At 37.3% G+C, this 27,616-nt stretch overlaps 2 protein-coding genes across 11 annotated transcripts in view; one reads left to right on the plus strand and one right to left on the minus strand.

Annotated features, from left to right (window-relative positions):
* Positions 1-27,616, minus strand: part of tmem134 (transmembrane protein 134) — a 790,957-nt gene that overhangs the window by 517,758 nt on the left and 245,583 nt on the right. The gene's annotated exons all lie outside the window — the stretch shown is intronic.
* tenm3 (teneurin transmembrane protein 3) overlaps positions 1-27,616 on the plus strand; it is a 269,413-nt gene that overhangs the window by 45,437 nt on the left and 196,360 nt on the right. For all 4 annotated transcript variants that reach the window (XM_052545489.1, XM_052545491.1, XM_052545490.1 and 1 more), the window contains exons 2-3: positions 18,174-18,500; positions 24,233-24,511. In XM_052545489.1, coding sequence (XP_052401449.1) covers positions 18,269-18,500; positions 24,233-24,511 — 511 coding nt within the window. In that variant the 5' untranslated portion in view covers positions 18,174-18,268. The remainder of the gene's footprint in view (positions 1-18,173; positions 18,501-24,232; positions 24,512-27,616) is intronic.

Here is a 27,616-nt window from a genome sequence, read left to right on the forward strand (position 1 = left end):
AGCCTTTGGAGTGTTTGTTTGTAGAAGCAGGATTATTTTCCGTCAGGAATGTCAGGAAGGTGAGTGCTCGGGTTTGTTGACGTTTAAGCTTTGCTCGCGGGCTCGGGGCACCGCGGAACTCAACTCAGCGAATTTGGAGTGTGAGAGCCGCTTGTCTGGATGTTTTCAATTGTTTTCGGTTGTACAAATCTTTGCTACCATCATCTGCAAATGTAAATGTCAGATCTCAAATTGGATTTTCATTCTCCCTTTTCATGGCTATTGAAGCCAGTTTCCACTTCAGAATGAGAGAAAAAATTTAATAAAATAAAAACAAAGAACAGACCTTATTGCATGGATAAAAAAATGTGTTTTATATCTCCTTATTGTGACTTTACATCTCACGATTCTGACTTAATTCCTTGTCATTTTGATTTCGCATCTAATAATGTGGCTTTATATCATGATTGTTTTTTTGTTTTTGTTTTTTCATAATTGCAACTTTATATTTCACAATGTGACTTTATTTCCTGATATTGCAACTTTATATTTCAAAGTATAATTTATATCCGAAAATTAGTTCTAATAATTCGTAACATCACAGTTTTTACTGTGTGTGTGTGTGTGTGTGTGTGTGTGTGTGTATCTATACTGATATATATATTTAGATATTTATTTATTTATTGTTTTGACTTCATAACCTACCCTTTTTTTGTGACTGCAACTTTATAGTGTCTCACAATTCATTGTATTTATTGATAATGTGATTTTATTTCTCACGGTGTGACTTTATATTTCAAAAATCTTACTTAATATCTTAATTGTAATTCATTTTTAGTATTTTAATTTTATAACTCACAATTATGACTTTTTTGTAATTGCAACTTTATATGTTGAAAATAAGACTTTATTCCTTGATATTGTGATTTTTTTTTTTTTCTCACAGTGTGAATTTATATCTCACTATTCTTACTTTATATCTTGTGATCTTATTATTTTTAATATTTGGACTAATTATTATTTTGACTCTGAATTGTGACTTTATCGACATTGCAATTTTATCTCACTATTCTAATTTTATCTCAACTTTATATCTCACAAATAAGATTTTTTTTTTTTGATACAGTGTGACTTTATATCTAACAATTATTTTTTCAACTTAGTATCTCATGATTGTAAATTTATTCCTCGATAATGCAATTTTATCTCACAGTTCTCTCCTCCATAATTGCAACTTTACATCTCGCAATATGACTATTTCATTAGATTAACCTTTCTCACAATTATCTAGCATTTATTTACTCTGAAGCAGAAAATGGGTTTCAGCGATCAATGTGGAAAGGTTTACTTCAGCACACCGCGCAGTGATGGTTGCTGAATCACAACAGGCTGATTAAAAATATCCGATGAGCGCTTCCTCTGAGAAGTGAAGAGTGTAGCCCGCAGTGACTGTTGACACCATGTAATACCATGTAATAATGTGAAGAGACAGGAAGCTGCCTGTGTCTCCTGTCATAGGGCAAGTATCCCCTTTGCTATGGGTGTGTGAGTTTGTGTGTTTTTAAAATGGATGGATTGTTTTCTCAGGTGCGGATAAGTGTCTTGGCAGGTTTGCTGTCTATAACAAACCGTTCCAGTAAGTTCTGTAACACATCGTGGTGACGTGTAGATTTAGCATTAAAAGCCAAATAAGCATAACAGGCCCTCTCCTCATAAGTGTATTCACCTGCTTCATGGGTAAATAAACCATGAGCTGTAAACATCACAAAATTACTTTTTCCAGCTGCATGTTTGAAATGGTAGAACGTCTTCGCTCTTTATTTAATGTATGGAAAAAGTAAACATTCAATGCACTCACAGATCAAGTTATTCTGTCTTTGTATGATTTAAATTACATATTTACATGTATTTGTCAAAACATTGGGTCACGATGCATAAAACATGTCTTTTTTTCCCGCAGCTGCAGAGGTTTTCTACTACAATATGTAGACATGAATGGAAAACGATGTTTAAGTAGTAATCATTTTTTATAGTGGTCAGTTTTATTATATTCCTTCGCTATTAAGCGGAGCCATAAAACACGTTTTCCCTTTATGTGTCCTACACTCTGTGTCTCCTTTACTGCCTCCTTCTCAGCCCATGCTTGGCGTGTATGCTTTTAATAAAATCTTCTTAAGATAAATGGTATTGGGTAATAGTGCAGCCAAACCACATGTGTTTGCCCTGGGTCCTTATCCAGGACCCGTTCTCATGCTTCATTCTGTTAACAAACCCCACAGACAGCCCTGAGGGTTCATGAGCTAACTTCAGCACTGCTGTAGTACAGCACCAGAGAAGAAAAACATCGCTCTCATGCATATTCTTAATGATGTGTCCAAGCCAAATGAGGAGGTGAGCATTAGGTCAGCCGTGGGGGGAAAAGGGCTTTGATAACTCCTTGTGAGACTGTCGCAAGAATGTAAGAACCATAACTGATTTCATTTCACTCCCTGCCTTCCTTACTGAGAGTTTGCTTTAAAGCAACATAATGGCTCGTCGGGGCTGATGTGGGCCGCTCTAACAGTTGGGTTGATTTCAATATTAACAAAAGAGCGCCGTATTGCACTGGGAAATCAACACTGCAGCTGCAAATTCTCAGACTCCAGCGTGCTTTTATAGGTTGGACTCCAGGCCTGGAGCAAGGTTGGGAGAGGAAGGGGGAATCAGGCAGAATCACATCACTGTGTCCTGCCGCCCGTAATGAAGTGCTCTGACAATCCATTGACCTGAGAGGGAAACTGTCTGATGTTTGATACGTGACTCAGATGATGGACAGACCCAAATCCCAAACAAATATGTCTTAATACAATCATTTGCTCAAGATGAGTCGATGATAGATCGCAGTTTCAAGTGTGTCTTTGTTTTGTGAGAAGAGGAAACCGGCACACGGCTGCTACATGCCGTAGTAGTTGATAATGAGTGCCTAAAGAGACATTGCAACACCTGCTGCTTCCATTGTGTGTTTTGACCTGGATTTACTACCTTTGTGGGGACCAAATGATAGTAAACATGAGATCACCGTACCTAGTGTGGCATACTGAATCAAACAGTTTCCAATTTTTCCATGTTGGCCATTTTATATGTCAGCCATTTTGAATTTCAGTTTAAAATACTGTATTTTATTTAACGTCTTCATGAGAAGTATGTATAATTGTCACTATGAGCTGAGGGTACACTAAAAGTTTGCCACTTCCATGATTCATTTAGCCAATTTTCATTAGACAAAATTTTGATAAATTAATTGATTTTTAAAACCCAATGAGCATTGCATCGCAGCGCAAAAGGTTGTGGGTTCAATTCCCAGGGATCACACATACAGTTAAAAAATTATAATAATAATTAAATGTATAGCCTAAATGCACTGCAAGTCGCTTTGGATAAAAGCATCTGCTAAATGCATAAATGTAAATGTAAAACCCAATTAATTTTTCAGTTTGGGTGACGCTGAGAAGCCATTTCTAATAATGGCGTAGTTGGATGAATGTTTTGAATTTCTTCAAAAAAAAAAAAAAAAAAAAATACTTTTTAAATCTTCATCCATTTTTTCACCAAATTAGACTGAGATCATCTTCAGACATTAGCGGCAAAAGGTTATAGATTGTATGTCTAACGCTTCAATGAATTGGATGACATGATGCCAAAATTAATTGTTTGCCTATTATCCTTAGAATATTTTATTATTATTAAATATGTTTTGAAATCAAATGAATTTTTCAATTTGAAATATTAATTGGGTGATGCTGAGAAGTCATTACCAATGGTTGAACGTTTTGAATTTATTTGTAAACCTACTGTTCGAATGAATTTTGATGACATGATGCTAAAATGTGTCCAAGGCTATGTATATGTGCAATGCATTAGCACATTTACACCACATTTTGTGTCACATCAATTTAGTTATTATTATTACAATTATTATTATTATTATTATTTCCATTTTCTTCAACTAATAGTGAGTGTTGCCACCTAGTGGACCAAATAATAAATTCAATTAGGTACATGCACAGATGATGCAAAGTATGCGCAAAAGCGTTGTAAAAACCAGACTGATTGCGAACAGTCTGCGTGGAGCTTGTTGGTGCCAAAATTTGTCACGCACTGTGCGCTAAATGTAGCGGCAAATGGAAAACCAAGACATACTTTTGGTATTAGGGTGTAGCAGATATAATTAGCTTAAAATATAAACATAAAAGTCAATGGTCCCATGATATGAAGGTTCCCACTGAGGTATAAAAACAAACTAGTTTTCAGTGCTTTCAGCTCTGTACGCTTTTGACCTTACCTGTCAATGACATTATCAGCACACAGCTTAGAAGCTTGTCTTTGGTAATATCACACCAGCCAAATGTGTGCTGATTAGTCCCACAACACACACGCTTGCACACTCATCAGACCGTAGGGGACCGAGATCTTAATCTGTTTCCTGCGCACTGGGAATGCAGGCGTCATGAAATTGTATATTTTCAAAATATCTGTGACTTGATACCACCGAAAGTATCCAGTGTACGCACCGAGCCGATCCAAGTCTCCACTAAGTCTCTTCCCGACTCTCTGAAGTTATCATTAGCCTGCTCTGAAAACAAAAATCACTTTCCTTGCACACTAACTTAAGTGCCAAACTTTCTTCACTTACACGCTCCTCTGAAACTTTACAATTCACTTTGTTCTGCATAATCCTCCATCAAGAAAAGAAAACAGGTAAAGACCAGAGGAAGGCATCTCAGTTCAGGGGTGAGCGAGTCACCTCTGATGCAACAGACGATGGAGTTCAGAAACAACGACAGGCAAATTTATCTGATAATAGGCTCTAATCTCTATATTATTCTGGGCTGGGAGGCTTTTGTTCTGCTGTGATTATGCTGTTCTTAAGGTTCTGATCTCGTCTTTTGTCTGCAGAATTGAAATAACACTGACCCTTAAAAGCCACTTGATGTGTCCTTAAAAAAGACATGAGAGAGGCTGAGAGTGTGTGAGAAAAAACAAAGTGAGAGTGGAGGAAAGCTGAGATGTTTGTCACATTATGAAAGCGCCCCCCTTGATGGTCTATATCTCTGAGGCCACAGACTGTCGCACCTTCTTGTAGGTCAGGAATATTGTTTTCCTCTTAAAGGAAGTATTTCTGCACCATGTCTTTTCATGTCTTGCCAGTGTCCTCGTTACACCGGCCAAGGTTTTGTCCCCTCTCCCCCAGAAGCCTCAGAGTCATCTCTCTTGTGTACCATTAAAGGAGGATTGTAGGAACTGTATTTCCTCACCCTCCTCCTTGTTTCTTAGGCTCCAGCTTGTATAGGAGAGTGGTTGAGAGTAACCAGTGTCTGATACTGTGGATAGTTGCCTGCGGCCAAGACCCAACAATCACACTATTGTCCATCATCTGTATGGTTGAAAGTTGCTACCTGGTACTATCAGTGAGAGCAGAGGGCACGGAAAAGTGTTTTATCAATGGCTTCTTTGTGAGGGGCTATGTTTCCTCCGCCTTCTTCCTCTTCAGCTCAATAGAGAGAGAGAGAATGAGCAAAGCATTAAGATCCAGCCAATTAATCACTCTTTCTGATTTTCACCTAAAGACGTCCACCTGAGCAAAAGTATATGATGTGCGGCCTCAAAATGCTGGGTAAAAATACAATGCTGCTTAAAGTCATCGTAAAATATCCTTGCTCTGACCCACTTTACCCCCTCATATCCAGGATACAGTTTTTAATTATTTTATTGTGTAAATGAAATGCTGCATCTGAGCCAGATTAAAATATGTTGTCATGACAATCAGTGTTGTCTTGTTTTCTGTCAGACTAAAATCAAAACTCCTACATTTATATACATATATCAATTCTGCCCTGAGCAATTTTAACATTTTTACAATTTAAAAATAAAAAATAATTTGAAAACTTCAGAAGTCATTTAGTTGTCACATGATCCTTCAGAAATTATTTATTCTATTATATTGATTTGGTGCTTAACATTAGGATTTTAGAAATTGTATAACTTTATTAATATATATATATATATATATATATATATATATATATATATATATATATATATATATATATATATATATATATATATACTGACCTCCAGAGTTTGAATGGTAGTGTATATGTTTAGTTTTTTATTAATATTTTATGTTAATTGTTTCAGTTTTCATTCATTTTAAAATTGTATGTTTTAATATTGTGAACAATAACGCCATGCTATTTACTTTATTTATATAAAAATAAAAATAAAGTTAGATTCATTGTCAATTTTCAGTGCAATAGTGAGGAAAGATAAAACTGCTGTTTGGGTTGCCTTGTTTTAGTACACACAGTACACACAGGAAAGTGTAAATGCAATATCTTTCTTTCTTTCTTTCTTTTTTCTTTTTTTTTTTTGTAATCCTTAGTACAAATTTTACTGAGAAATTACTATTACATTTCACAATTCCATTAAAATTGAAATCTTGGAAGTAGAAAGATTGATTTGACTGACAAAATCTCTGTGCACCATTCATATTTATGCCACTTCAAGTGCAGCTTCCGTGCTGACCTAGTACACAAAACAAGATGAAAAGAAAATTAATTTTCTGTTATTGCTAACTGTTCCACAGTTGTTATTTATATAATAGCTCAAGAGGTCTTGATTTGATACTTCGCTCTCAGATCGATTGTTGCCCTCTCTAAATCCTTTGAGCATATCTACCTTATACTTCAAAGTTAAAGTTTGAAGAGTTATGCAGTACCAGCTACAACTGTGGAATTGTAAAGAAGTTTGACTGCTACCATCAGCTGATGCAGTATTTTTACCTTTTATCTTAGGGTATGATATGATCACTTCTGCGTCTTCATGAAACTTTATTTAATTGCATTCGCTAGTTGAAATTTTACCTGTGAGATTTTACCACAACGTAGCAATGAATCTTGGCACATGGCTTATGCCTAGATAATTTCCCTTTTATGTCTTTGAGAGTGTGATGTACATTTGAATTTATTATTACATTTTTTTACATTTGAACTTAGAGTCTTACTCTGTTCTAATCTAATACTAATAATAAAACTGAAGTTAATTCTTCTGATCACTTTCCCAAGAGGAAAGAAAATACTTTCAGAAATACAGATGATAGAGCCGTGCATCACCGTCCTCTGCTGCCTCAGCCCGGATTCTAATTTGAAGGCAAATATTCATAACTCAAATCTCCTTTTCTGATCCCTGTTCTTTATATGGAATCTGTTCATTATTTAGTTGCAAATACAGCCTTTTTTAATTGGAATGCTTTTTTTTTTTTTTTTTTTTTTTGGTAATTTTTGTAATTTTGTAACAGATGTAGTTTAAATTGATATACATATATATATAAAATTATAAAATTATAAAGATGTATATATTGCTATGCATTCAGTGCAAGCATGCTACATAGTCTTTAATGATTTAATTAGCTATGCGAGTGTGTGTATGATGGCTAAAACAGCTGGATGGCTCCTCTGGCTCTCACTCTCTGAGCTCCGACGAAGCAGCTCCCGGCGTGCTGATCATCCTCCCTATTGTTTCCTGAGTGGCTTATTAAATTACCCGACCTCCCTCGTATAGTGGGAGCTGTCAATGTGCTGCCCTGCTCCTCTCTCCTGCAGGGCTCTTCCTCTCTCTCTCTCCATCTCTCACACTCTTTCTCCGTGGCCGATAACAGGAGCCTGTATCGGGGCATTAATCCTCCTGCTCTCTTGGGTGGGATTAATACTCTCTCTTTGTGTAATTATGACCTCATTGCTCTGCTCAGATAAGAGGCAGGTTATCAGGTCAGACGACCATTGAGGGATGGCGTAAATCAAGGAGCGAGTGTTTCTCAGCGACGCGGCAGAGACACAGTGGAAGAGACCTGGAGAAGTTCACGTTTTTTGCATCCATAGGTGCTGTGTTTCTGCATAAACAGGTCGTAGATGGATGCCTTTCGCTGTTGAGTGTATCGCTGTTTTTGATGTCAAGACAAGTAGACATGACACTCTTTGAGCTGACTTTCTGTGACTTTATCAAGGAGACTACAGTGTGATTTGCTGTCTCACTGCATGTGTTTTTTTTTTTCTGCATCTCTCTCTATAGCCATTTCTCTCTCTCTGTCTCCCTCCCCTCCCTGGCTGCCTGCTGTTGCTGCTCTGTGCCATATGGAGCTTTACTGGAACTCCTCTTAAAAGATTCACCAGATGAATCTCTCTCTCTCTCTCTTGCTCTCTCTCTCAGGCTCTCTCGCTCTCTCTCAAATGATGGCTTTCTCATTTAACAGATTGGCTGATGTGTCAGAGATGACTGGGTTATGCCACCGCTAAATGAGAGGAGGGAGTGAGAGACAAGTGCTTCCAAAAGCTCAGTGATGCTCCTGGGCCAAAGTTCTGTTTCATTGCTCCCTCTGCGTGTCAGACATGTTCAGTGACTTGTGTGCATATGTATTTGTGTTTTATAGGTTGTGCCTTTGCTGTATATTTGTGTACGATACAATGTCTTGGATTTCCTCTTTTTTTATTGAAAGTTTGTAAATAGAAAGTTAATGAGGGGAAGTTAATATACCTGGAATTTGCTGGTCTTGGGAGACATCCACATTGTATATGTGTTTTTTTAGCATCTCACTATATGAGCTATATAAACCCTAGCCATACCATTAACTTTTAATTCATAAAAATGTGGATTATAAAATGTTGTCTTAACATGCTTCTGTTTGAAATATTTTTGGAATTTAAAAATACATAATTTCAAATACAAAAAAAAAAAGTGAATGAATAAATAAATGCTTACATAAATACACAAAACACTTATTAAATATTAAATGGGTATTACACCCAAAACTAGGATTAAAGCACCTGAATTCATACTTTTACTCTCTTAGTCTCTTTTTCAATTATTAAGAGAACATTACAAACATATTTATTTGTGTTCCAAAGTCTTGTGGTTTTGGAATGATGTCAGGGTGAGTTAACAATGATAAAAGTTTTATTCTGCTGTGAATTATCCCTTTAAATGAAATGTAAATGCCTTCTGTGAATATGTTTTCAGACTAAATGTAGGATGTTTAACCTTTCCAATGATTAAATTAGATTGTGAAAAATAAAGAAATATAAAACTCAATTGATATAACACAAAGAAAAACCGAATGTCTTCATTAGACAGAAAATGACAAAACTATTTTTAGGCACAGCAAATAAAAGAGCAATAGTCATTCACACAAAGTACTGCATAATTATAAGTAACATGCCATTTGTACTAAGGATAAATTGCCTGTGTAATAATATCTGGAATTTATGAGTATAGCCTTGCTACCTCCCCCCCTCTCTTTTCCAGACTGTGTTTTGTGCTCTTAGTGTGACGGTGTGAACAGTGATCGAGCCTGTGACTGCGCAGCTGTATGTTGTTGTGTAAACGGATCAGTTTCGTCTTCATCTGAATTAGCCATCAATGTCACGCCATTTTTTTTTTTTTTGTTTCTTGTGCAGCTGCCATCAGATCCTCACCCTCTAACCTCACTAAAACCCACTGACCGCCATTTACACACACACACACACACACACACAACTCTGCCATCTGGAAACAACTGGGCCCCACTTGAAACACCCGACATAGATTAAGAGAAGCGGGGCTAATTTATTAGAGGCCTGTGCCACCGGCTCAAGTTTCGGCTAGCACTCAGCACCGCTGTCCTATATTCACACGTCTTCTGACTGACATGTCATAGACATTCACATAGAGACATTAGTTTAATGTAAAAGATTCTGTCAAGTGAAAAAAATATCTGGTAGATTCCAAACCATCGGCATAAATGGTAACCACTGGCAACCAAGGTTAAAGCAACGCAATCTCGCACTGAGCTACCTGTTTTTTTTGTTTGTTTTTTTTTTTACACATCTTTAGCTATTCTAATGTTTCGAGGTTAGACGCATTTATTGAGTTTTTAACATTCAGACGCGTTGCAGTTTTTCCGTCCAGGTGTGTGTGTTTAAATGTGTCAGCGGTGGTCTAACTGAAGGCTGTTCGTAATTAGAACTTCTAATGACGAAGTTTAGAGAACGGGCTTATTCCAATTTGAAACCGGGTGGCTTCCTGTTGACCGTGGCAGCTCAAACCTACAGCCAATCACCACACGGCAGCATAAATCACAGAGAACAGAGAGACGTATATACGGGGGAGAGGGTAAACACTTCCAGCTGAAAGCATTTGGGTGCGATTTGTTGAGAGGAATGATGTCGTTTATATTGGGTGATCAGTGATGTTTAACAGACTGGCGCTCTATTTCATTTTCTCTCCGTCTCGCACTCATCCCTCTTCATTCTTTTCTATTTTTCCTCCCACATACTCACTCACACACACACACACACTCTGCCTAAACACTCTTTCATCCCTCTGCATTTCTTCTCTCTCAGGGAAAGAGATGGGCCTGAACTTCCTGTCATTCTTGCACATTTAGGATGGAGCGCTAGACAGGGGTGCTGTGGTGTAGTGACGCAGGGAGCTGTGGCGCGCTTTTGAATGTATCTGAAATCGCAGAGTGACAATCATTTGAACTGAAACATTTTAATGATGCCTTTCGTACTTCCAGGCAGAGGCGACGGCAAAAAAAGAACGAGAAAGAAGAGTTGCGCCGTGTTGAGAAGTTCTGTCAAATCCTGCTTTGATACCACCAGGCCTACACATATTATCTCTGACCGTTCTTCAGTGAGCAGAGCTTTCATTCCGGCCAGCTGGAAATGAAGTCTCTGGCTACTTTTTCTTCGACCGGCTCCCCTCCGTACGGCCACAGTTCCGGTGATTATGTAGCGCTGGCGATGCGGCCGCTCGGCTGCAACATCGTCCAAACGTTTCAATTTCACACCATGTTCAGCCTCTTCGAACCCTCCTATTCCATAAGGACCCTCTGTCAACCCCTGTAAAAATCCCCCCACCCCACCTACCTTGATACATTTCCTTTTTTCTCACATCGATAGCTGCTCTGTTTCCAATTTTACCAGCCCTCACTGTCAGTGTCTGGGTGTTCTGCTGGGTGAAAAACGCTATTGCACTCTTTCTCTCTCTCTCTCTCTCACTTTCGCGCCCTCTGCCTTTCGCACCCTTCCTTTCTGTGTTTCTTTCCAACTTTTCAGTGCGAGTGTGTCTGATGAGCTCAAGCTGTTGAGTCTGTCTCTTAACAGATCGCAGATTATTAGCATGTGGCCTGAATGTCTTGCTCCCACAGTTAAACCACTTTGCTGATGGAGATAATTATTAGAACTATACACACACTAACACACCCGTCTCTCTAAATACTTTGCTCTCTCCCTCCATGTTAGGGTAACATTCTCTGGGCTCTGTTGTTAACCCTTTGATGCATGATATCCATCTTTAGAAAACGATTTTAATCAACCAAGATGTGAATGAGTGACTTTTTACCCTTGATCATTATTATTCTTTGTGACTGCCTCGTTTATTTTTTTTTTCATGCATGTGTGTGTGTCTGTGTGAGAAATACAAATTCAAAATGGCTGATGAACATTGTAAAGCACCAAGTTTTTCTGCAGGTTACATAGTGTCTTTCTGCAGATGTCTGACTCCATTAGTGAATCAATGAATTGTACATTTAAATGATTCATTCAAAAATAGTGTTTAGTCCAAAGTCCATTAAGGAACTAAACAAATGCCCAGGCCTATCTTAATACCCACACTTGTGATATTTGCACTTATCTAGGTATATGACATATACACCGTATTTGGCTCAAGTGTTTAAGTGGGTGTGGATTGTGTGTCGCACTTTACCTGATGGGACACACTTGGAGTGTGTTAAGTACATTTTTACAGAGCTTTAGTTACACTATTTGTACTTTAAATTAAACTTCTAAGTGTGTGTTCAGTAGTATCAGCACTAAGAAAAAAAAGGTGTGGGGAAAAAAAAAACCTAAGAAATTGCTGGCAAATTTCACAAACCTTTACAAAGAAACAGCAAATAACAGATTGAATTTAACATGAAATAATTAACTCGAAAAATTTTAATTGTCTTTTATTGTAAAACATTCTCAAAAATTGTTGTTTTACAACTTCAAAAAGAAAAGAAAAAATACAGTGCATGCAACAGATAACACAATTGATTAATTGTGGTGCTTCTAATCTTTTAAAAAAAAACTAATGCAAATGTCTTACTAAAATACTTATATACTCATCACCATTACAATGTGCAACACATTTTATTTGCTCCTAAATTAACCATCATATCTAATTAATCATATCAACACTTAAAAAAAAAAATAAAAATCTCACAATTTTGGGGCACATAAGTTCCTAAACATGTTACACTTAGCCTCAAATACTCAAATAGGTCCACTGTGTTTACTGAAACACCAGTTCTGTTCCTTTGTGTAAATAACTGGGAATATTATCTAAAATGTAAGTTGCTGATTATTTAACTGATGTATTTAATATACCACGCACAATAATGTTGATTTTCAGAACAAAAGTAGACTTGTTCAGTTGATATTACTTAACTATAGTCAACTCTTGCATAATGAGAACATAATATAACTTTAATAAAATAACATTTAAAAAATGTTTTTAATTTGTGATCTAATAATTCATGCATCAAGGGTTTAGTTTAATTTAATATACGTTTATCTTCATAGTTATTTTGACCAAAGCAACTTACAATGCTATATATAATGTAAGTAACACAAACGCCAGACCTATGGTGATTTATGATTGTACAGTATTAGCTGTACTAAATGTCCATCACAGCTCTGACTTTATTAATATATTTCACTGTTATTTTTTCATACTTTTAATCAGCTGCTGGAGATAATAGAAAACTTGTGAACATAACTTCACATTGTAGGTCTTTGTGTCTCACCCTTTTCCATTAGTTGCAGTTATAGTCTGTGAAGAAAGAGACAAAGAAAGAGAAATCTTTTTCCTTGAGACTGAGGTCGAGTGAGCAGTTTTAGTCGTGTTCAGTTCAGCCTAACACAATTCCTCAACAGAGGAGTCTTGGACTAGGAAAGAATGAACAAGACAAAAAGAAAAAGAGCAGTAGTGTTTAGGAAGGTAATCCCTTGCTATTGGAAAGTGGGTCACTTTCAATCCAAACCTGATTCATTCCCTCTTAGTGTCTCCTGTCCGTTCCTCCCTTTCTTCTTCTTTAATTCCACACTCCTTTCATCTAACTGATTCAAATAGTCATAGAAAAGATTAACGGCAGGAGGGAGAAGCAGCTTTTTTGATTATGGCATTTGTGGGAGAAACAAAAGATCTCGACAGCAGCTAACACTAAAGTTTTTCTTTCCTTTGATCCCAATTTACAGGGCTCCTTCCCTTTATCTCTCTCTCTTTTCTTTCTCTCACTTCCTCACTTCTCTTTCATACAGAACCCTCAAGTTTTATATTGGATACAGTTGTGCCGGTCTGGCTTGTGTTTCTTCGCTTTTTGAGCTTTCATATCATACAAGCTGGCAAAACATAAACCTGCAACCCTCCCACCGGCCAAAAAAAAAAAAAAAAGAAGAAAGATGGAGAGAAGAAATTCTCATAAAGTGGAAATGCCCAGCTGATGTTTCCAAGCTGTTAAGAATGATGGGAGTTCTGGCAGTGTTAGGGAAAAGGAATATATATTTTTTTCTCCAGTTCATTTCAGTTGCTTTTTAACCTTCTGAATGAAGTCATCGTCAAGTGTGCTCAGCCGGTAATTTAGCTGGCTTTCTAGCTGATCATTTCTCTATTTTCCATTCTCTCTTTCTGGCTGTTGTGATAAGGATATTAACCTGTGAATTGAGACAGAAGAAAAGTAAATTTTCAAAATTAAAGTTGTGCAAAAGCCACAGTTTTTCAAGTTTTGGTTTCCTTAGCTCGAACAGCAAAGGATCTTTATGTATTTATTTGTGTGTGTGTGTGTGTGTGTGTGTGATAAATAAAGATTTATCTGCAATTTTTTTATCTGAAATAAAAAGCTTTTATAACATTATACATTATAACGTTATACATTTTTTACATTCAAAAGCTTGGAGTCAGTACAGTATATAAATGTTTTTTTTTTTTTTTTTTGAGCAACAAACTGTTACTTTGCAATATACAAATGTACTCTAAATCAAATTTAGAATAACTAATAGTTTCTATTTTAGCTTGTACTTATTTGAACAAACGTCTGAAACTTGGTATTATGAGCACTTCCTGTGTCTGTTTTTTCTCTTTTAGAAGAATTGCTTTATGTATTCCCCAAATTATAAGTTGCTTTGGATAAAAGCGTCTGCAAAATGACTAAATGTGATGTAAATGTAAATAAATGCATGCCTGGTGAGCACAAAAAAAAACAAAAAACATTTCAAATCTCACTGTTTAAAAACTTTTGTCTGGTAGTGTATATGTTTTCTATTTCTTTTTTTATGAAAATAGGTAATACCCTTAATTAAAAAAAAAATGTAAGGCTGTATTTCTGTTACTACAGCCAATATGCTATGTGTTACAATTATTCTCACTATATTTCTGTGATACTTGTGTGTCGCGTCCTCCTCCTCACACTGTCTCTGGTCACATGCATGACACCCACACACACAGAAACACACACACGGACAGACACACAGGTCACCTGGCACTGACTGAGGTCACCTGTGAAGCCAGCAGGGACATGTGCAAACATACAGAAGCACAAATGCACACATTTGCACATGTGAAAACACTGCAAATTCATCGTCGGTTGTAACAGGTTCAAGTCGAAATCCCCCCTGTTGAGCCAAGTGTTACTTTTCCGCTTGACTTGATTTCTGCATCCGCTCTCACGGACAAGCACACACACACACACACACACACAAAACACACGCACTCTTTCAACACTGAGTGACTCATTCTACAAACACACAAAAACATATGCACACTGATTAGGGCTGTTTCTTAGGCAAGGGATTCACAGTCTGGTGGATGTTTAAAACTGTTGCAGAGGAAGTTGTGGACTGTCGCACTGTGTTTGTTTAAATAATCATAGAGATTAAGGGCACCAATGAAAGGAGACACATCAGTTGTAGCTGTCGTTGTTTGTGGAGGAGGATTTTATATATTAACATACAAAACAGGACTGTGGATTCTTCAGATTTTTCTGTGAGCCATCATTAATGCTTTTTATCATAAATCAATTTTGCCCCACAGTAACATCACTGTGTTAGACATCCATATAATGTATGATGTAACTACTGCTTGTTTAATTTATTAGAGTCCATCCTTTTGTTCTATATAAATTACATTGTAATAATTTGAACTGTCCGTTGACTCCTTAATTTATGATTATTTTTATATGTATTAATACTGGCGGATTTGTGCAGGACTTCACTGCTGATACGTGCATTGGAGCATGACATACTAATATATCCTCATTGATAATTTAACATATTCACTCTGTCTGACTGCAAACGTAAACGATCCTTCAGGTTTTTTTCTCTTCCCTCAGACTCCCATGCCAATACAATAATCAAATTACCTCAACGAACCTCTTGTAACAGTTTGCCATATTAGTGATGTCAGTGTTTTTCTATTTTAGGATTTGTGCTAGTCATTGAACCGCAGAAAATTTTAATTAAGAATTTAATTACCAATAATGCAGTTGATCAGCGGCTCCTAATTCATTTATGAGGACAGAGAGGAATCAGATAATTATGGCACACATATTCATCGTAGACAAAAATGTTCTTTGTTAAGTCGGCTGATAAGAAAATATATATTTGGTCTTTTATCATTTTGTGCATAGTTTTTTACTTTCCTTTTTTTTTCATAAGTTTGATTCTATATTTAACAGCACAATGAATATTTTTATATATTCCCACACCAGGTGCCAAAGGCTCTAATAAATATCTCGGAAAAGTTTGTTGGCTATAATGGTGGTGAGAAGATAAATGGTCAATAAAAAGTGGAACTTCTGGTAACAATGTAATTCATACTGCAGTGACATCAGCATATGGGCCTGACAAGCCAAAGTCTTTGTCTCTGCTCTGAAGAGCAAGATCGTGTGTGTGTGTGTGTGTCTACAGATGCTTTTATTTGAGAATCAGGCTCACATGAAATCTGCAGGCACATAACAGAAGCATATAACTGCTGAAAATATGAAAAAAGTCAACTTATACAACATTAATGCCAGATCAAAGATGTTAACTCCCACTTTCTGTACAAACCAATAAGAGAAGTGCTCTGCGATGGAAGCACCTCAGAACACGGTCTGCCATTTCAGTCAGCAACAGAGCACTCACACGCACTCAAACATTCTTTCTCACTTAAGAGACATCACAATTACCCCTCTATTCTGCCTTTCAACCTTCTCTTTCTTTCTGTCTCTGCTAATTGACACATTAATGTCACACGTGGAAGTGACCAGTAAACATCTTTGTCTGGTTAAACATCCAAACACCTCAATCTCAGGGCCCTTCGAATCGCCTGTCCTCTAACACGTCCATATAGGATAGCTTCTTTAAATCATCTACGCGCACCGCATACAAAAAATCAAGAGCACTGAGAGAGTGGATGAAAAAGGAGGGGTGAAAAAATATGGTTGAGCATGAAAAGCAAAGCATGCATGTTGGGAGGGCTCCAAAAGAGGGCCAGCCAAGAAAGAAATTAAAGTACAGCGATTATCTGGACCCAGAATTAGAAGCAGAGGGTTTTGGACTAATAAACATTTGAAACGCACCCCAGGGCCCTCACCATCATTTATTACTCCACCATATCCCATTAATGTGTTTTTTTTCTTTCTTTTTCTTCTGTCGGTTTCTTTATTTTTTTTCTTCATCGATTCCCAGGATGTTTTAGGTAGATTTTATTAATTCTTGCTGGCAGGGTTTAATGAAAGGTTGTTGGTGTTTTTTTTTCCTCTCAGTCCCTTCCGCTTTGGATGTACTGATCCGGTGTTTTATTTTGGTCTTCTAATGGCTGTATCGTTGTTATCAGTAACTCTTGGCGTATTACAGGCCGACAAAGAGCAGTCATCAATTAACCGACAACACCCCTACCCCCACCCTCCCCCAAGTGTCCCGTTCTGACCTCTCAGCACGACTCTAAAGCTTATCAACTCCCAAAACAAACCACACACACACACACACACACACAGACTTGCACACTGTACATGTGGACTACACACACTCGGCTCAAAGCTTATTCACATTCACAAAGATTTTATTGCAGTATTTCAGGAACCGATATTCAGCCGAGGCGGTATTGCAAAATAAATAATATATTATGAGATCTAAAAAGACTGTTTCACAAATTAATGCAATGTAAATGCACAGAACACCTTCTATCATATTTCCTTTGTTGGTTACAATTATACGCAGACAATTATATGCTATATATATATATATATATATATATATATATATATATATATATATATATCGGCTCAAACCGATAACATCATTATCAGACATTGATAACTAAAGTTCTCAGTTTGTATGTTTGTATGTTTTTTTTTCCAAAATTTTATTTAAACCTTCAAATTCATAACAAGTTACAATAAATGCATTTATATTTACATGCTGTTCATTTGCAATTTTATCCTTCAAAGAATCCTGAAGGAAAAAAATAAAAAATAAAATAAAAATGTTTCATTGATCATGAGATACTGAAAACTAGAGTTAGCAGTGCTGAAAGTTACAGGAATATTTGATTAATTGTAATATATTTAATAATAATAATAATAATAATAATAATAATAATAATAATAATAATTGTAAATTGAAAAAAACATTTGACAGTATCAATGTTTTTGCTGTATTTTTAACAAATAAATGCAGCCTTGGTGAGAATAAGAGACTACAATTTTTTTGGTTTATTAATCTTGTACATGTTCACATACATGCATACATAAATAAATAAAATTAAAACAATGTAATACATTTCATTGTAACTAGACGAATGAAATAAACACATAAACATTGTATAGGAAACATTGCAATACATTACATTAAATATCTCCAGGAAGTGCTGTTGCAAATAAACTCAGACTGAGGGAAGCACTCTCACGCTGTCTGACGAAAGACGCTGTCCTCATGCCATCTCCTGACAGTCCAGAAGGTGGAAAGGATTTGTGAATCCTGGGAAGATTAAGGGTACAGCTTAGTGCTGTGTGACCGCTAGTTTATACTTTTTTTAATTCTTTCTCTCCATTTCTCCCTCCCTCTCTCTTCCAATCCCTATGTGCCCCTTCTTTTGCTCTCCAGGTAGACAACAGTAAGCACACGTTCGGGCGGAGCCTGAGGTGAGCGAGCGCTCTAATTGGTTGCCACATTGCGTTTCACCGCGTCATGCGGGCAGGATGGATGTGAAAGAACGCAGGCCGTACTGCTCACTGACCAAGAGCAGGAGAGAGAAAGAGCGCCGCTACACGGGCTCATCCGGCGACAGCGAGGACTGCCGCGTGCCCACCCAGAAGTCCTACAGCTCCAGCGAGACACTCAAGGCCTTCGACCACGACTCCTCACGCCTGCTCTACGGAGGCCACGTCAAAGAGATGGTCCACCGAGAGGCAGATGAGTACAGCCGCCAAGGTGAGTCACCTGCGCCTGTCATACCTCAGAAATCCTTTATGACTTCATCCAGTTTAGAGGTCACATGTCATACAGCTTTAAAGTGCAGAAAAAAAAGAATAATAACATATGTCTAGAAATACGACAAGAATGCGCATTTGGACGGATCGCATTCAAATAATAATATATGGGATATGCTACCATAATTACACATAATAAGAGGAAATTAAGTCTGGTTTGGCACGACCACACGCTTTCTCTGAGAAAACATTTACTTACTTTTGACTGAAATATGAAGCAGATTCAAAACAGATTAGACAGATTTACACACACAAACTTGCTCTGATACTTATCGACTAGTCGACAGAGCGAAGAAATAAAACATTTCCTCTGATTAGCGCAATCCAAACCCCTCGACCCAGCATCTCATTTTCAGATCCGAAGTTTCCCTTATAACATATGCCCATGTGCCCCATTGGCAATAATGAATGGCACCATAAAAAACATAAACAGCATTATTGCGCTGTTCTGAAGTTTGCAATGTGCCCTACTCGGCCACAGTTTTATTACTAATTACGAGCACAGAGGGTCCGCAAGCATTCGCACAGCCGCGCTTTTATAAGCTCGCTCGCACCCATTGAGTTCTTTGTTGTTTTCTTTTTGTTCTTCTGCATGTAAGGCTTCATCAAATTACACACTGGTAAAGGTAAGTTTTTTTTTTTTTTTTTGCTGTTTATTTAGCACAAATGTAGATTTGGGTAAAATGTTTTCTCCCTAGGTGTTGTGCTTGTCTGTGTTGCGATAGAGGTTAGCGTTACATGTTTGTGTGCCCTTAACGTAAGTTTTGTGTTAAGCTGAAGGTCAGCCTAGCTGTTATCAGTCACTGGAGTGCTAGAGGCTCTGTCTGTTGAGTGTGTTTATTTTAGAAAGCACAGGAAGTGACACCAGATTACAGCAGGGGGTAAAGGAGCAGCCTGCCTCGAACCATTATGCAGGGTAGCCCACTCTATCACAGAGAGAGAGAGAGAGAGAGAGAGCAAAGGCGCTCACAGATGTAGTGCAGACACCGTTGAGCTCTTGAGAGACTGCACTTCGGCCTCAACACGGTCTTCAGCACTGTCGCCATAATCACCCTGCCGCAGACGTCACCTAACCCAGTCTCAAGCCCTAACCTTGGCACGCAACCACGTTCGTCATGAAACTAATTCCTCCCAAGTGATATATTTTTAGCCTTTAGACCGTTGCAAACAGCGCTACCTAGATAATTAATTTGCAGAGTAGAAAGGACCAGGCAGGCGAACTGAAATTGGTAATTAGCCATTACAAAACAATGGCAGATTGGAATTACTGAGATCTGAAATAATGTAGCCTTGCTGCGAAGTGCTGCCGTTCAGTTCCATTACAAAGTTCCATAAAGGTCATTACCAGTTCATTGATTGCTTTCAAACTCAAATTAACACTTCATAAATATTTGAGCAGAAAAGCCGTAATTGCTCAATTATCTTATCCTGTACAATTCCATCTACACTAATTGGTAATTTGGAATTTATATGATTTTAATTGAACTTCGGTGGAACCCCGATTATTTCTGTAGTTAATAGCCCTTATTAATTCCTGTTAATGCAAGGGATCAATGCTTTTCTTTTTAATTTCTTTCCTTTTTTATCATCAAGCTAATAAAATATGCGGCTTTTTGCTGTGATTGTTTTAACATGAAATTCTCTGGATTAAAATAATAAGTCAATTACATGTGAAAACTTTATTATTATTTTTTTATTTATTTTTTTACGTTATTAGGTATATTTCATAAACTACTTTAGAATTCTTTTCATCTATTGCAAGGTAAACATGATTTATTTGATTAATCATAACTCATTTAATTGATTTGATTTAGTTTATTTTTTGATGCATTTAAATGCATTTAAAAACATTTTGAAATCATTTGTTACTATGCGTCATTTGAAGAGTCATAACCATTAAAACTTACGAGGATCTGCTTGCAAACGACTAAATAAATGATCCGTTTAAAGACCAATATATTTTCGCAATATAAATGGTTCTCAGTAAATGTGAGGACGTTTTTTTTTTTCTTCTTCTGGCACTGCGGTTTTTCAGGCCTCAGTGTTTTTGGGGCCGCACACACCTATCACCATGGCAGATAAGCTCCCTCCATGGAATGCAGTCTGCTCCACAGACTAATTCTACAGAATACAGAGTTTGGAAATCATTGGATCCAGACAAAAAGACAGGAAATGAATTATAAGTCCGAGTGGCTGCTAAGTTGAAAGTCCTTTCACATTGTCTAATGTGAAGATACATTTTAAAGTTTCGATTTAATGGACTGTAAAATAATCTTTTTATAAATATAATGATGTTTATTTTATGTTTTGTTTTTATTTCTTTTTTTCATTGATTGATTTGTATAGCTTTGATTTTAGTTTTATTTTTTTATTTTTTTATTTTTATTTTTTGGAAATACTTTATCTTAAGGTGCCCTTGTTACACGTTACATGTACTTACTATTACAATAACAATACAAGATGAATAATTACATGCAAGTAACTCTAAGACAAACCCTAACCATATAGTTAAGTGCATGTAGTTAATTAAAATTCCTCAGTATTTAAATGTATAATTACACTGGAACAAGGGCACCCTTTGTAACCTTTTATTTTATTACATTTATTTATTAATTTATTGCATTTATTTATTTGGTTGTTAGTTGTTTTATGAATTTAGTTTGTTTGTTTATGGAATGCAAGTGTAAGAATTCAAAATAATTGTACATATTAATATTTAAATCAACAATGTAATTCAATTCTTAGATGTATTTTCTAATCATTTTGTTAATATGTGTTTTCAAATATATATTTGAATATGACTTTCAAGGTGTAGTTTTTTTTTTTTTTTTTTTTTCACCTTGCCTTTGAAGTCCGATATTAACAGCCTGGAGACATTTCTGAAATCATCGTCCAGATTTAAAGTGCTAAATGTACCAGTCTGACTGCTAACACGCTGAAGACATCTTCTAGTCTGTACCACTTTTTCTTTTACAGTCTGTGTGTGTGTGTGTGTGTGTGTGTTTCTGCCTGTCTGAAACGGCATCTATTCACAAACCTCAAGCTCAATCATTACACTGCTAAAGTAATTTGATTTTAATTACAAAATTATCTAATGATTCGACAACTGAAGACAGCACTATACTAGAGCTGTTTTTTTTTTCTATCACCTTCATTGTGCAAACTAAGTCTTACAATAAATTATATGACAGTTTTGATTACAGAAAATCAGATATAAATTGAGATTCTAACTCTGCCAGCTTGACACAGATATAAATAATGCTTCATTTCAGTAGCAGTTTTCCTTCAGTTTGAGACTTTGAGACACAGCCCAAGAGACTGCAGTCAGTTCATTAAAACATTTTTAAAGAGCGTGTAAAAGGCTGTTTAGACGTGTTGCCGCAGTGTTCCCTCTCACGGCTAATTGCTGCCGTTTATCTGCACCCTTCCCAAATACATGTAGAAGGTGCACAGAGAAAACATCATCAGTCTCACTGTGAACCATATTTTTCAAGCTCATTTTCAAGCTCACTTAGCACAACTAGGGCTGCCAGGGAACATGCGTGATGCTACAGGATAACAATTTGTCAAGTGACTGCCCAGCGTTTGCATCTGCATTTGAAAAAAAATAAAATAAAAACATTGAAGTAGAGATTAATATCTGAAAGTGCTACGCTTGTCTCAATTTAAGTTTGTCTTGTTTCCTTTTGAGATTGTACTTGCCCACATTTTTGTCCTCGTTGAAATTCTTTCTATCTTATATTTCTATTTCCCCCTTCCTTTTCCGTTTTGTCCTTAGTTGAGCTGGAATACACATCATAGTCCTTCAGCAGAGAGAGATATTCTGGTAACTTGGGTTTATAATTGTGGTTCCAAAAACCGATCAGGACTCACATGTGCAGTGTATTGTGTGTGTTCAGGGAACAGACTGCTAAGTCTGCGGATATTTGACTGTCTGATGAGACTTGATAGTCTCATTGTTCCACACATGGGGTGTTAGTTTGCCTTCCGTATAGTGTGTGTGTGAGTTGTTTACAGAAGCTTTCCTTTCTGTCTGGCTTTTGGGTCAGTTGATACAATCTCCCATGGCAAAAAAAAAAAAAAAAGAGAAACCAAATAAAAAAAAGATAGATTGCGGTATCAATTTACAGCTTTATTTTTCTTTTCTCTTCCCATTTCTTTGGAGCCGTGGATCTTTTCATTGCTTGACACTCCCCAAATGGCTCCCCAGATGCCAGCAAGGCCCATTTACCTGTCAGCTTGTGTTTTACCAACACTCTATGGGCTCTTCCCACCCCACAGGACAGGCCAACAAAGCATACCTGAGCTTCCCCCCTCCACACACACACACGTGAAAGAGACCACTCGAACTCACAATGAGAACCACTTACCATGACGTCCAGCCTGCGAGTGATATTGAGCCCTTTTAGGCTTTCCCTAGTCCCTCCAGTGAGAACAAAAAAAACACACTTTTCTCATGCTCGTATTCTTACGGTGGACTGTGGCTGTGTGCGTATGTGTGTGTGTGCGTGTGTGTGTTAGAAAGGAGTTTCTAGTGTCCAGGGAATTAGAGAATTCTAGTTTATTTGTCATTCTCTTGATACTATAAGTGCACATGGCAGAAATAATCGCAGAAAACAGCAGTCAGACTTCAAAATAGAACATTAAATGGGCTCTTTTTAGTGTCTCTTTGATTGATTGTTTCCTCTGCTTAAATAGGGCATGTGGAATGTGTCTTACTGTGTTTGAAACGGTTGCTGCATTATAAACGCGTGTGTGTGTGTGTGTGTGTTGTCTTTGTAGCATTGTGTTTAAGTACAATTGTGTATAGGTAATACACATTAATATGAATAGACTGACAGGGTGCAAAAGCTATTATTTATTTTTATATAATTTTGTTTGTATGTATTATTCATTTTCATATACACCCACTACAATTAAAAGTCAGGTCAGTAAGATTATTTAAAGTTTTTAAAGGAAGTCTCTTATGCTCACCATTGCTGCATTTATTTACATTTATCAGACAAAACATGTGAAGTAACATTACAATTATACATAACTGATTTCTGTTTTAAGTTGTAATATTTTAAATTAATGAAATAATTCTTGTGTTGGCAAAGCTGATTTTTAGCAGCCATTACTCCAGTCTTCATTGTCACGTGAGTCTTCAGAAATTATTTTAATATGCCGATTCGGTGTTTAAGAAACATTTAAAATATTTTTGCCTTTAAAATTAAAGTATTTGTTTGAAATACATTCCAGCATATAATTATAAATCACTTTTGATCACTGTAATAATTCCTGGCTGAATAACTGTATTGTTACAAATGAATAAAATGTAAATAATGTATTTCTTATTCCAAACATTTGAATGGAAGAATGAGTGTGTGTGTGTGTGTGTGTGTCAATACATACTGCATGGATATAAAAATGGTAAAATGGAAAAAAATGTAGAATAGACACTGATGTTTTCTTTTTTTCTTTAATTTGCTTTGCTTACATGTGAAATTTAAGCAAAATAACTCTCACTCTGACATAGCAATTAAAACTCACATGCGTTGTGATTCTTAAAAGCGGCACAGTTCAATTTCTAAATAACTGTAATTTATGTACTCACCAGTAGATTGTAGATTGTTTATATTTGACCATGTATATAGACACATGCTGAATTAGTTTGTTGCATTTCTTTTGCAGGTCAGAACTTTAACCTGAGGCAGCTGGGAATATGTGAACCAGCCACACGCCGTGGCTTGGCCTTCTGTGCAGAGATGGGCCTCCCCCACCGCGGCTACTCCGTTGGCGCAGGCTCAGACGTGGACACTGAGAACGAGGGGGTGATGTCACCGGAACGTGCCATGCGCCTCTGGGGCAGGGGTGTGAAATCTGGCCGCAACTCCTGCTTGTCCAGCCGCTCGAACTCAGCCCTGACCCTGACTGACACAGAGCACGAGAACAAATCAGACAGTGAGAACGGTGAGTGGAGCCACTCTAGGGCCACACACAGCCTTTTAGTCTTTTAGCTCAGCTACCTCGAACAGAAGAAGAAAAAAAAAACATGCTGGAAAATAAAGCTTAAGCTGATAGCTGTGTTGGAACATGGTTGCTGGATTCTAGCTGTTCTGAGATGGTCATTATCCGTCTTGGACCAACAACAAATAAGCTTCCAGTGAAGCTTAAGGTGCTCAAGTTGTTTTTGGGGAATTTGTGGGTGTTCAAAAAACCAGTTTGAACTGCCTAGATATCAGCAATTATGTTCCAAACCTTAAGATGGATTTCCCATCCTATGAAAGAAATTACTATGCACATCTCTCTTGCACAATATTACCATTATCACACTCTTTTGACTTTTATCACGACTGCCTGAGAGTCAATAACTAGTAGAATGAAGTCAATACATCCACATGCACTCTTTCTCTTTATATCCGTACTGCTTCTGCGGCCCTAAGGGGACCCTCCAATGGCCCAATCAAAGGTCTGTCTTTGTGTCGGACGCTAGGAGACCTTACCTAGCCATCGTTGGAATGCTCCGCCTCGCATGAGCAAACACACACAATGGCTGGTTAACAGGCCCCAGCGGTTTGAAGTGCAAATTTGATCATGCTTGAAACCTGGAGAAGTGATGGAAGCGACGATCTCTCTCCCTCTCCCTCTCTCTCCCTCTTTTTCTTTGGTGCCGTCGTTCATTCCCACAAAGCAGCTGTGATGGTTCAAAGAATGCTCAGGTGACAGGCTTCCTCTGGGCCTCACCGCCACACTTCCGCTGCCAGTCTCCCAGAGCGGGGCCTCGGCGGGGGGGAGATGTCATCACGCCCTCACATGCTTTTGTGATTATATTTTTATTCACACTAAAATCCCTAAGATTTGTTTCTTGTTGTTCTTTTCAGGTCCAATTGAGAATGAAATCTCCCCCCCCCCCCTTTTTCTCTCTACTTTTTTTTTCATGAAATGAATTGAGAATTAAAGATGCTGACAATGAGCTAAAGGACAGCCATTTTGAAAGAAAGGGGGGAAATGAAGCAAATGAAGAGCTGAATCATTCATTATCTTCCCTGCACACACACTCTCCTGTCACCTATTCTCATTTATTAATATTCCTTAGACTAACAGGTGTTGTGTGCAAATAACCTTTAAGAAGACCTTATCTAATCACTTTCATTAACACCTTTTGGCTTAATTAAGGAAAGCAAAGTGCTGAGTGTGGAGGATTGTTATATTTGCTTCCATTATGAGATGAATGTGTGGGGTGACGCTCATATCTCTGATGACCAGTGCAATGAACGCACTGATCCTTAGGGAGCATATTCTGCGGATTCTTGATTTACTTTTCTTAATGTCGTTAATATTTGTGAAAGAAGCTGTATGTGTGCGTATCTCAGATTGATATAAAAAATATAATAATAATACAAATAAGAGAAGAAAGTGAAGTCCTGTTGTATCTGAGAGTTGATGTTAGCATTTTTCTTAGTTAACAGAATTGCCTAAGTCTTGAAAAACAGGAGATATTAAATGAAGAAGCTTCATTATAGAAGCATGATTTGAAATAATAGTATTAATAAAACAATAATTTTATATATATATAATTATTACCAAGTAAATCACAAACCACTGCTTTCACTGTTACTTTAATTCCCTAAAAAAAAAAGAACTAATATTTTTAATTTCACTATTTTATCTTTTATTATTATTGCATGAAATATTAACTACATTATTATTGTTACAATAAAATATATTCTTATTTATGACCAATCATTTATCCCAACTTGTGTTGAACTTGTCTTCACTCTGAAGGATACCTATGAAATAAGATATTGTATACTGCGGCATAATTAAGTTATAAACAGTAATCTTTTGTAACAGTCTGTGATGTTTCTTAAAATGCCTTCTCTGTCGGACAGATCAGTAGGTTTTTGGAGCAGAGGGTTTGTTTAGACTTTATTTTTTTTTATTTTTTGTTAACATGTAACATAAGTGCGTGTGGGTTTTTTCTTAATTGTCTCATTGAAACGTGGCATATGCTACAGTTGCTGAGGCTTATTTCCTAACAAGAGTCAGTTGCAGACAGTGTTAGTGAGAAAATAAAAAGAAAATTTTCTTTCTTTCCTTGGTTTGTTTCACTTCTCTGCATTACGAGATCTTTGGTATTAACTTTAGCTACCATTTCACTCCAAGTCGTGCCTCTTGACGTGAATGTTGAAAAAAGCTTTCTCCAGCCATACCAAAAGATTTCCTGTTTACATGTGCATGGCATCAGCATGGAAGAAAGTGTGTCCAAATGATTGACACGCTGTTTGGCTTTTTTCGGCCTCTTTCCCTGACTCCCCTCTCTACTGAATTCAAGATGGAGTCATTTGTAGCTTTCAAGGTTTTTCAGCTTGTCGCCTCAGAGCTTGATTGTGTTTGCGCGGATAGGCCGTCGGCCCTCGCGACACTGCCTTTTGACTTCAAACGCAATGGAGGTTAATTCCATTTGGGGAAAAAGCGGGATTTGTCAACTCGAGTCTGAGAGTGGAAGTGAAAGAGATGTGTGTAGCGCTGTCAGATACGGTTCTAGTGAAAGGATCTCAATAGTGGGCCCACATTTCCAAGTTCACCCTTAAACTCTATTAGAGAGTACACTGAGAGACGCTCGCACAGAGACACTCTCGGCTCGGCATAGAGTGCAGTCGCATTGCCTGCTCTCGCTCTTTGGACTTAATATCCTGTAATGGAGAAGGGGTCGGGAGAAACACCTGAGCACAATGTGTTCCACTGCAGCAGAGAAGAAGGGAGAGGGAGAAAGGAAAGGAGAGGGTGAGTGAGAGATGGCCGCTAACAAAGGAGGGATATTTTGTCCTCCGTCTCCAGGGGACATTTGAGCCAGGGATGCGCTTCACCGCATGCTCACCCGTGTCTCCCTCTTCCTGGGTCACTGGACACCTGCTCACTCCCCCGGAGGGAGCGAATGAAAGGAGAGGGAAAGACACACACACACACACACACACACACACAAAACCACATTTTACACTAGAGCAAAGACAATTATCCTGTTTCTTTCTTTCCTCCTTTTTTTATTTGAATTTATGACATTACAGATATGTA

This window comes from Carassius gibelio, chromosome B1, assembly GCF_023724105.1.
Source record: "Carassius gibelio isolate Cgi1373 ecotype wild population from Czech Republic chromosome B1, carGib1.2-hapl.c, whole genome shotgun sequence".
Taxonomy (NCBI): domain Eukaryota; kingdom Metazoa; phylum Chordata; class Actinopteri; order Cypriniformes; family Cyprinidae; genus Carassius; species Carassius gibelio.